This window comes from Trichechus manatus, unplaced genomic scaffold (assembly GCF_000243295.1).
Source record: "Trichechus manatus latirostris isolate Lorelei unplaced genomic scaffold, TriManLat1.0 scaffold00010, whole genome shotgun sequence".
NCBI lineage: Eukaryota > Metazoa > Chordata > Mammalia > Sirenia > Trichechidae > Trichechus > Trichechus manatus.
This window is the reverse complement of record NW_004443946.1, coordinates 16139353-16151433: the sequence shown is the minus strand read 5'-3', so window position 1 is coordinate 16151433 and position 12081 is coordinate 16139353. Positions and strand designations below refer to the sequence as shown.

The 12081-nt window shown below is 37.2% G+C and overlaps 1 protein-coding gene across 1 annotated transcript in view; it reads right to left on the bottom strand.

The window, feature by feature from the left end:
• SYNE2 (spectrin repeat containing nuclear envelope protein 2) overlaps positions 1 to 12081 on the bottom strand; it is a 325154-nt gene that overhangs the window by 152316 nt on the left and 160757 nt on the right. The window contains exons 51-54 of the mRNA XM_004370941.1: positions 6924 to 7189; positions 4744 to 4906; positions 3086 to 3241; positions 617 to 757 (exon numbers count right to left, since the gene is read on the bottom strand). Of these exons, the coding sequence (XP_004370998.1) occupies positions 617 to 757; positions 3086 to 3241; positions 4744 to 4906; positions 6924 to 7189 (726 nt within the window). The remainder of the gene's footprint in view (positions 1 to 616; positions 758 to 3085; positions 3242 to 4743; positions 4907 to 6923; positions 7190 to 12081) is intronic.

Below are 12081 nucleotides of genomic sequence, written 5' to 3'. Positions count from 1 at the left end.
GTTAACCAATGTCATAAAACAGCATCTGTGTTACTGTTACATGAGAAACTATCTGTTCTGTAAGCCTTCACCTGAAGTACAATAAAATATTAAAAAAAAAAAAAAAAATGTAGATTAAAATCAAAATGTTTTCCATATGCAGGAGTTTACCTGGGACTTGAGAGGTAGAATTTTACGTATCCGTACAGTTTTCCTAAGATGTTATTTCCTAAGATGCTTTACAAGGGAAATCAATTTGGAATTTCTTTTCTCTTTTTTTCTTTCACAGTCTAAAGAAAAGCTGTTAATACTTTTCATATCCTAATGAATTGTTTTTATATCAGGGTTCTAAGATAATATTCTTCCTTTACTTATAAAAAAGGCTAGTTTCATAATCATAGGCTATCACAAGTTTGGGCATATTCCCACCATGGAAAAACTGAGAACAATTCTTAAATGCAACATTCTCTACAAAGTCTCTTCAGGGTGACACTCATGAAAGTGTACTTTGTTGATCTGGTTTAGGGTCCCTGAGTGTCAGAATAAACTAAAGACCACAACTTGCGATGTTTAACGAACTGGGGGAAGAAAGGATCAGAAATACCAAATGTTGAAGGGAGTTAAAGGAGGACATTACCTTTTGAATTTCTTGAGCTTTCTCAATGTTTTTGCTTTTCTGCTGTAACATCTTTTCAACATTATGAAGCCCACTGTTAATTTCTTCTATTTTTAAACTCATTGCATATGATGGTGAGCTTTTCAAGACTGCATTGCTAATCTGTTACAAAGGAAGATAGACACATTTGGCTTACAGGTGTTTTCTGCACTCACACAATTAAAGGGGTACCCACTCTGCTATGTAATTTTACTTATAAAAAAATGTTTAAGGACGGTTGGGGCTGTGGGGAGAGTGACAAACTGGCTAATGTGTTAATGTGGAAGTGGATTAGCAGACTAGTAAAATGGTAGCTGTGCTGACCTGACTTTTTAAATCCAATATAAAATAAATACAACAAACAAATAAAAATTTGAATGTAATCTAAGATATGTGCTGCAGATACATGCTGTGTTAGGCAAAACTACTGAGTGGAGTGTGTTCGAAAAATACCCCAATGGGTCATATAATATAAAAGAGATCCTAGGAGGTAAATTATTACACAATCTCTCCATTTTATGAGAAAATCCTCTGCACAGATCTGTTTCCAATAAAACCAAACTTATTCTCAAGCTGATAAAAGAAAATCTAATTGTCACCTTCATATTCATTTGGTGAGATAACCTTCTAAAACTATTTCTTGAGGAGGCACAGAGCTTAATTTTCTGTGTGAATGTTCAAGTGTCTGTTTTTACAGCCATCAGAAATCTAGCTTCTGAACAGTGTAATTTTTTTATCTGAATGATTTTCTTAAGAAAATAACTTGTGCGAGGAAAGATAATAAATGAATACTGAATGTATCCTTTTTCAAATACCTGATTAGTTTGCGTCCTTGTTTTTTCAAGCTATGTTGATAAGGTTTTCTTCAGGCAACCACTAAATAATCAAATAATACTTCGTACTTTCGTATAATCCTTTTAATTCTCGAAAGAACCACTATATCTACACAGCATAGCGATACAGAAACTGAAACAGGCTAAATGACTTGCTTAAGGTCGTATGTCAAGGTAGCGCGTGAACTCGCCCTGAGAAGCCCTGCGGCTGCAGACTGAATTCCATGCACTATCTAGAACGTCAGACTCTTGATGCTTCTATTTCATGTTTTTGTTCCACCGATCATACCACAGTCAAGACTATCAAAACCAAAAAAACCCACTTCGATCTTGTATTAGCTTTCTATTGCTGTATGACATATTACCACAAAATAAAGTTTTCTGATATTCTGGGCTATTATACTCCGGCAGAAATTAGTATCATTTAGCTGTATTAGAAGAGATCATGATTTAGAAGAAACAAGGATCCATTTGAATTATACAGAATGGTACATATCTGTTGACTGGATTCTTGCTCTTCCTTCAAGCACATCAAACAATAAAAATCAGTTGCTGTTTGCTACAAATATACAAGTTACAGTACAGCTGACATTTTCAACCCTAAATTTGAATGACTGATTTTGATTATTAATTCACTTTGGGGGGATTTTTATAGGAAATATTCATGAGATCAATATTTAGCTTCTCTCAAAATATTTAGTATTCTCTTAAAATCAATAGAACATGATCCTTGAGAACGTACCTTACAGTAAATTTTCTTGCGTGTTACAAGATTTGCTCCACACATGCATTAGTTTACATGTTTTTTACACAGCTTAGATTTTCCTCAGAGATCTCTTATTGACGTTAAAGATGGATTCTAGCAACTAAGTTTGAAATCTGATTTTTTTTGTGTACATTTAAGATCTATTTTACTTATCAAGTCATATTAGTACAACTTGTTATATAATAACTAGCTAGTATTCTAGGCTGCAAAAGCAGTGCAAAAATCCTTCCATGGATGCTGAACCAAACAGAACTTTGTTCTGTTGGATTCGGGCTGTGTTTTTACAATTCAATAAATTGTCTTGCTAAATTCCTATCTCTCCAGTACTATAGAACATTTACCACTCTTTCTTCAAATCTGGCTTTTCGGGTATAAAGATTTGCCCAGGTATGCTTTGTGAGAATTCGATCATCATTAAGGCAGTCTCTGTGCTAAGTGCTCTTCCTTGTGAGTAGCGAAATTTGTATTCCTATTGCCCTTGGATGCAATTTCAAAATGTTCACAGTAAATACGTCTTAAAGCAAAGTCTTGTTTACGTACAAAATTCTTAGCGGTTCTGCAGTAAAAGATAATAGCAGAATAAAATATAATATATAAATCTATTTTAAAACACAAGAGAAGAAAAACATCTTGAAAACTAAAACAGATTATCTAATTCTGTTATCTATGTCACTTATTTAGTGTACCTTCAACTCAATATTCTTTATACAACATTGTCACTTAACTAAACTCTACACAAACAGCCATAACTGAAATCAGGAGAAATGAAAATGTGATTATTAGATGATATTTTCTTCTTCTCTATTTATTCAACTCCATAAATAACAACACTAAAACAAACAGTATTATTACCTTCTCCTCTACGTTGTCTAAAGCTTTTCGGCATTCTTCCACCTGGGATTCAATCTCTGCAGGGACTATGGTATACATTTCAGAATACTTGATACGCAGTTTTTCCATAATATCCTCAAAAGTTAGCTTTTCTTTCTTCAGAATGCTTTGAAGCTCCTAAAGACATCAAGAGAGTTTCAATAATCACAGGACAGGGAAAAAGTTTAACTCTAAAACTGAAAGCAGCTTTCTCGCACATCCTATGATTTAAATGACCAAACTCTGCATGACAAAACTTCACTATTGATACAAGCTGATTAAGCCTGAGAGATACTCAGTTTAGTCAGATGATGCCTTCTAATTTGTAAGAATTAAACCTGATATCTCTTCAGAGTGTCAAACCATTGTTGTGGAAAGACATTACAACATCTCCTGCTTCTAAAGTACCTCTATGATTTAATTGTATCTCAGTCACAGTCCTGATCTAAAAAGCTGCAAGTAGCAAAAAATTTCAAAGCAGTTTTTTTCTTTGTTACTAAGTTGTTGCCATTTCTGCTTCTTTCTACATTATCATCACAATGATTCAAGGCCACTAAAAGCCCTAAGCTTGAAGCAGAAGTGTCTGCTTTCATGTAATTAGACAGCCCAGGCGAGCTCAACTTCTTTCAAAAGGGAGGGTTCCAGTTCCATGCAAAGAATGTAAGTTTTAGGGGATAAAAGAAACCTGAACAAATAGTCTATTGGTTGTGGCCTAAAAACAAAATCTGATCTACACTCTCCTGCACTAACTATAAAGGAGAAACTCATTTGTTTGCAAAAGTTTCCCAAAGATCAAGTGGAAAAGTACTTCTTGACTTTACTAGGGCTTTTTTTTTCACAGTAGCTGTTCAGCAGCATTATTTGTGTTAATGGATTGAATCACTGCACTGAAGAATGACTACAATTTAAATGACTATGGGATGTATCACTGTTTTCCTTTTCTTAATCCTCAGCAAAGAGCAAAACTATAGAGGGAAAGTTAAAGAACAATGCCCTTCAGACAAAAGGGGAATTAGAGATATAAGTATGATCCTGTTTTATCTAGACCTAGTCCAATAGTATAGGATTCATTCAGAGATATACAAAGATGGCTTTCCATGAAGATTGCTTCCGTGTTTACTTTTTCAAAATTTAGTGACCAAAAACTCTGGTTAACAACAGCATATGACTTTTGAATAAACTTCCAAATGTCATTTTTGATTGTTACCATAGGACTGGAATGGGAAAACCAATCATTCTGAAGAAATGAGTTCCCAAATAACCTTTAGTGTGTGCACAGCCCCTATTAGAGTTATAAGATGCTGTGACCTACTACAGCTAATAGTCCACGATGTCAGTTGAGTGGTTGGAGGCCCCTGTTCACCAAATGCAGTTGTCAAACTCGAAACATGACTAAAGGGGCTGCTTGGTGTAGACTGGCCAACCTTCCCAACCTGGTCTCATCTCTTCTGTCTGTCCTGCAACCACACTGATCTTCCCTGGTTCTACCCACATCACGCCACAGGGCGTTTGTACGTGCTTTCCTCTCTCCCTGCATCGCTCCCCTCACTCTAGTCACCAAGTTACCTCTGCCCCAAGGACTTTGGATATAAGATTGTAAACCTGCATCATCAACATTCACTAGTTCATCCCTCATTTACCTCCAACTGTTCTGTCTTTTCTGGGTGATCCTGTAATTCCATAATTTGGAAAGAAGTCTGTTGAAATAAATTCTTCAAAGCCATTATTTCCTTTTTGAAGGAATGTCTTCCTTGAATTTCAGTCTGTACCAACTCCTTATTTTTTTGGGTTTTCTGAAAAAGTCTAAAATATAGCATTGAAGTAACAAAATTGTTTCCTATCCTGCTCTTTTACAAAATAAAGTTTTATGTCAACAATTAATAAAATGTCTGCATGTTTTCCTAATAGAAAAATACCAGTTTTCAATGACTTACATACATATACAAACATGTATAAAATTCTATCACTAAACCAAAAATTTCTCTAAACTTTCATCCAAAAATATCTTTTCACACTTTATATCCCAATTGCCATCTCTGTCCAACATTTTTTTCCCCACGTAATCCTTGAGCTCAACTGAAAATGACTTGGAGATGTGAACTGAGTCATGGGTGGGCTCTGGGGGAAAAGACAACCCCATCAGCCTTTTTTATCTTTATCCAACCTCAACTGCTGTGGATGTAGTCACCTGTGTTGTGATGGATTGCTTTTGTGTGGCCTTTCTCACCATGATCTTTTAACTCCCACCCAATTGATTGGGTGGGATTGTGCAAATAAGGTAACTGTGGCCTACCAAAGGGATTGGTCAGTTTTGCCATCCCTCTGGGCTTGAAACGAGCCATTCCAGAGGCGAGAAGGGGGGATCCCACCAACACCAACACCACAAAGGAAGAGCAGAGCATGTCCTTTGGACCCAGGACCCCTGTGCTGAGGAAAGAGAGAATTAGAGAGAGAGAGTGTGTAGGATGCCCTTGGACACTTGGTGTAGGTAGGTTTGTTGACAACCCAAGGAGCTAGAGCTGAGAACCTACGGGCCAAGGCATTGGAGTGGGGTGTCTCTGGGCACTTACCAGCAGAGCTACAAGAGCTTTGCAACACTTGCCTGAACAAGGGCAGAGGACAAAGGGCCAGGGAGAGGCGTGCCTGAGAGCACAGGTGAAAAGTGGCTGTCCTGATGGAATAACTGTATCCTGAGTGTTCCTGAACCTGAATTGTAATTGTTACTTCCCTAATAAACTTCATAACGTGAGTATTGCCTGTGAGTTCTGTGTGGCCACCGCAATGCATTACTGAACCCAGCAGATACATAGAGCTTGCTGTAGGAGGGATGGTTGGTGTCAGAATTGGTAAAGATGGTGGAGACAGGAGGCATGTCTGACTGCAGCCTCATAGGAATCAGCCTTAGGCTGTTGATCTTGATTCTCCTTCCCCCTTGTGAAGTTAGAGGAGGTCAGATGTCACCCCCAAGCCGTTTTTACACCACCAGAAATCAGAAAGTTGAAGTTTATTTACTCTCATGTATTGCTGTGAGTTTAAATGGGTAAATTCTTTCTTGGGGGCTATTTAATAAATATCTCTAATCATTAAATTATTATATCCTTTGGACCAATGATTCTACTAAGCATCTTTCTCAATGAAATAATCACAAATGCAGATAGAGATTTGGGCGTAAGAATATCCACCGCAATGTTTTTATGACAGTAAAAAAGAAAAAACACAAATAATTTGAAGATTCTATATCAGGGGATTGGTTAAATAAATTATGACATATTTACATGGCAGAATATTATATAGCCATGTTTTTAAAGAATATTTAATGGCATAGGAAAATGCACATCATATGGTGATAAATGACTCAGCACAATACAAAACAGTGTAAACAGTATGATCTTAATTTGTTTAAAAATATAATCATAGATAAAAAGGTGAGAAGGAATACAGAAAAAGCACTGGCAGCAATAGTTGCTGAGTGGTGAGATTAAAGATGTATTTTTATACTAATCTTTACAATTTTCCACATTATCAAAATTTTCTATGATTATGCATTACTTAATTAGAAAAACAGCAAACATTAATTAAAAGAAATTTGAAGGATAGTCACCCTTAGGAATACCAGGATGGAGAACCTGAGCTTGTTTTAATTATGGTTATTAATCTTTTCCATCCTTTTTTATACCAATCAGTGTTGACTCAACTCGATTCTGTCATATCGTGTCATTATTCTATAAAATCTTGACGTTTTCTAAATTCAATGTTTTCTAAATTTTGAGCCTGATTCATCAAATACATTTCCTTAATAGTTTTCATAACTGATTCTTACTTGATACACCGTTCTTTCATAGATGCAATCTCTTGAAATGCTGGAACAGTTTCCACAGCCCCTAAATTTTCAGGAACATTCTGGATACTCTTTATGCGCTGAAAAAGTAGGGTCAGTAACAGCTGCTGCTTCTCCACATTCTCTTCATACTGGCATAAGCAGTCTAGAAACTCTGAGAGTTCCTCTGTGGAGGCTGCCTCTTTTGTTTTGGAAATTTCAGGCAGTTCTTCTTGAAGATTATCTAAAATAATTGCTTCTCGTTCAATCTAATTCAATAAATGAAAAAAGAGAACTAAAATAAGTAAAATATACACTTATCATTTTAGGACCTAAAACAATATCTTGGCAGCTCTAATTTTTTACTTTGGCTCTTCAAAGGGTTCCCAGTGTCATATCCTAAACCCACTGCCGTCAAGTCGATTCCAACTCATTGCAACCCTATAGGGCAGAGTAAAGCTGCCCCATAGGGTTTCCAAGGAGCAGCTGGTGGATTCGAACTGCCCATCTTTTGGTTAGCAGCCGAACTCATAAGCACTGAGCCATCAGGGCTCCAGTGTCACATCCTAGTGCAATGTAATGTGTGTTTTTCTACAGTTGGGAATATTATTCCTCTATAATCAGAATCCCATAGTTCCCAATTATTGATCCCATGATTAAAATGACGTATTTCTCCTTCAGATTTCCGTTGCATAAAGCAGTATTTCTTCTGAGATAGCCATAGGGATAGACAGCCATAGGATCAGCTCCACCAAACTGCCTCCACTAAGTATCAGAGGATGGACAATTACTGGATATGCAAATTTTTCTTCAGGTCTCTTTTCATTCCTATATGCTCAAAACAGTAAGTTTAATAGATCCTAACTACTTTGAAAACCATGAAAGGAAAAACAGCCAAATTACTGAACTAATCAAGTATTTACTAACCACTAATAAGGGCAAGGAAACGTGGTGGCGCAGTGGTTAAGAGCTCGGCTGCTAAGCAAAAGGTTGGCAGTTCGAATCCACCAGCTGCTCCTTGGAAACCCTATGGAGCAATTCTACTCTGTCCTATAGGGTCACTATGAATCTGAATCAACTTGATGGGTTTGGAATAAGGCATAGGAGCCCAGGTGGCTCAGTGCTTAAGTGCTTGGCTGCTAACCGAAAAGTCAGTGGTTCGACCCCACCAGCCACTCTGTGGGAGAAAGATGTGGCAATCTGCTTCTGTAAAGATTTACAGCCTTAGAAACCCTATGGGGCAGTTCTGCTCTGCCCTATAGGGTTGCTATGAGTCGGAATCGACTCGACAGCAGTGGGTTGGGGGTAAGGGCATCGGTGGTTCAGTTGTACAATTCTCGCCCGCCATGCGGGAGACCAGGTTCGATTCCTGGTCAACGTACCTCAAGCACAACCACCACTCGTCTGTCAGTGGAGGTTTGCATGTTGCTCTGACACTGAACAGGTTTCAGTAGAGCTTTGAGACTAAGACAGACTAGGAAGACAGACCTGGTGATCTACTTCTGAAAATCAGCCAGTGAAAACCCTATGGATCACAATGATCTAATCCCATTTTGTACGGGGTTGCCATGAGTCACAGGCTGACTCGAGGGCAGCTAATAACAACAATATGTGCATAACACAGAAATATATAACCTAATATATCACATATCTGGAAACTGGAGTTCCACCAGTTCTGAACTCAGAAAGAATACAAAAGGGAAAAAAAGTCTCAAAGGCCCTTGAATCAGATCCTTCCTATCTTCCTCCTCAAATCCTCTGGCCCTCCCCTCTGCAGCACCACGTATTTATCACATTCTGCCCCTAATGGGTTAAATCTCCCATTCAGTGTTACAAGAGTCAGGCATCTTATAGTTTTGACATTACAGAATATCACACTGGTCAACTACATTTATGATATCATGCTAGTTGAAATGGGGAACAAGGACCTGGATGCCCAGTAAAACACGACAGACAGTGGGAAATAAAGTCTATGAAAATTCAGCAGCCACAATATCAATTGAGTTTCCAGCGGCCCAATGGTCTGGGGCAAGGTAAAAGTGAAGTTGCTCAATCTTGTATCCCTACTGCTAAAAAAGAGGGCCTATTTGGATTTTGGAGGCAGTGTATGGTACACTTGGAAATACTGCTCCAATCCATTTATCAGGATGCTGCCAATTTTGAGGACAGCCTGGAGAAAAAGGGCTCTCCAACAGGTCTGGGCTGTGGTATAAGCTCTCGTGCCACTTGGGCCATATGATCCAGTTGTGTCTAAATTCATTTGCTAGAATACATGGGTACCAGAACGAAGGGGTAGAGATAGATTGGTCTCTCCTTCAGAGACCCAGTTATAGGATTTACACTTTCCATTACCTCAATCCTAAGAGTACTTGTATTAGAAGTCCTGGTTCTTGGGCAAATAGCTACACTTCTACTAGGAAACGGAGATAAGGATTCCACTGAATTTGAAGTTATGACTGTCACTTGGCCATTATGGGTTCCTCTGCCACAGAACCAATACGCAAAGAAAGGAACTGCTTTATGGACAGGATAATTGTATGCTAGGGTTTCCAATACAAACTGGGAGTTGGAAGAACTATATCTGGAATTTAGAGGACTTAATGGAGTCTCTCTTGGTGCTTCCATGCCCAGCAATAACAATAAACGAAGAACTGCGGCAGCCACGACCCAATAAAAGTAAAGTAACTAAGGGCTCAGACCTTTCCTATTTCATCCTCCTAGTCCCCCCACTATTGTTCCTGGGATCATCTTCCAAAATAAACTACCAGCATGCAAGCCCCTGTCTCAGACTCCACTTCCTGAGGGGAATCCTGGCTAAGACAGTCCCCAAGTCAGTAAAATAGTTACCACAAAGATTATACACTCATGTTTCCATCCAGCAGAGGCTCTGTAGCCACTTTATTTTCCTTAAACACTGAATTCTAATAAAATTGGTTACAAAATTTTTAGGTTTGCAACCAATTATAAGGTACAGTCTAGAAAGGGAGAAAGAATCATAGTTGCAGAAAGCAAATACAATGAAGGGGATTGAAAAATCTGTAGCCTGAAGAAATAGGAACTAATAAGGAAATGGCTGTTGGGGCTTTTGGTACAAGAAGTAGCCAGCTTTACACTTTCAAGCATCTTTGAAGGCATGACTTTATTCTAACACACTGTGGTCATCAAAGCGTAAAACGATGATTCTGAACGACCAAAAATGAATAATTATATCAAGCAGTTTATGTTTAAAAAAACAAGGAGGTAAAACTTAGGGAAAAAAATAAATATTTAAATGTGTTTTTTAGCATGTAAGGTAAAGGGGGAATATAAATTTTAGTGTCCTAGAACATTTACTTATGAAAACCATCTATTACATAAAGATACAGTATTATTATATTAGTACTACATGAGTCCCTGGGTGATGCAAAGAGTTATTGGGCTTGGCTGCTAACTGAAAAGTTGGAGGTTCAAGTCCACCCAGAGGCACCTCAGAAGAAAGGCCTGGCAATCTACTTCTGAAAAATCACCCACTGAAAACCCTATGGAGCAAGGTTCTGCTCCGACACACGTGGGGTCGCCATGAATCTGAATGAACTCAGTGGCAACTTTTTTTTTTAAATCCATTTTAAAAACAGAAATTAACATTGTTACTTATGAAAGTACCACCTATGCCAACAGAATCATACGTGTGTAGATCTTTATATGATATAATCTTTACTGAATGGATAAAAGCTATTTTAAAGTTTCACATCAATTTAATGTCTTTAAATTAATAGTTCATTTAAGTTGACAGTAACTGGTTAAGTGCCAGATTATAAATTTGAATCCTCCTCTACCACTCATTTGTGAACTCAGGTAAATTACTCAATCCCACTGTGCTTCATTTACCTCATCTGTTAAATGAACATAACTAAAATATCTACCTCATAGGATTCTTGTGAGGATAAATGAGGTAATACATGTAAAGTGCTTAGATTCTGTGCCTGGCACACAGTAAGCACTCAGTAATTGTTAGTCATTGCTGTTATTATTACATGAGGACATTTTCTTTTATACTTTTGTTTGTGCTATTACACTCTTTGAAAAGTATATTTTGTTAACAGATATTACCAAATGCTTGTATGGATAATTACAAAGCTCTAAATAAACGAGGTCTGAACGAACAAGATATAACTGTAAACGGATATACAGCAAAAGAGAGACAATATAAAAAGAATAAAAATTTAGAATTAGCATAGGCCTGGGTTTGAATAAGAACGTCCCTCAACAAATATTTACAAAGTGCCCACTAAGCACAATATTTACTTGGCAGATTCTAAGGTTATGTGGTGAGGCAAACCATACCAACTCTAACTCACAGGGGCTTTCAGCTAAATTACTCTCTAGCTGGGTGGCTTGTGCCATTACATAATCTCTCAATACCCAATTTCGCCCTCTCTTACTTCATGAGAGCTATGTAAGAATTTGGTGAACTCACGTCTGAAGTGCCTTCTCAGCAAAGCACGCAGACTAGTGCAGGAACTCAAAAAATGGTGCCATTATGGATGGGAAAAAAAAAATGGTACTAGCAGTTCAGCTAAAATTTTAATTTACAAAGTTTCTCAGAGCTTTAACAGTCAAGAGACTATTTATTAATCAAACCCCACCACTATGAAAATTGCATTCATTTTCAAAAATATAAAGTTTTAAGAAAGATAATAGTGCTAAACATTTAAATCCTATCATATGTGACCTACCACCAATTAAATATTAATTCATTGTATTTACCTCTCGTAAGTAAATTCACTAGGAATTTTGAAACCAATAAGATTATAAGAAGAGATTATTTTTACCTCATGTATATCTACCCCTTTTGGAAAGATTAAAGAATGCCCTAAAATAATTTCGTACTATTTTAACTTTTCTTTCTAAATATGTGATACCTAAGTCCTGAACCCTGGTTAAATTAACATTAACATCTGTGACTGATATATATTATGGAGGTTTTCTTTTAGATCGTTTTCAGAATGAACATCATATCTGCTATTTTTTAGGTCCATAAGTAACAGTTATAGTTAATTCCATAATTAGTTGGTTATTATGCATATTAGCTAATTCTAACCTTTAGTATAATGTAGAGTTATTTTTAAGAGGGTTTAACTTATCTGCACAGTAAAGACTTTAAAGCCTGAATAAGCAAGCA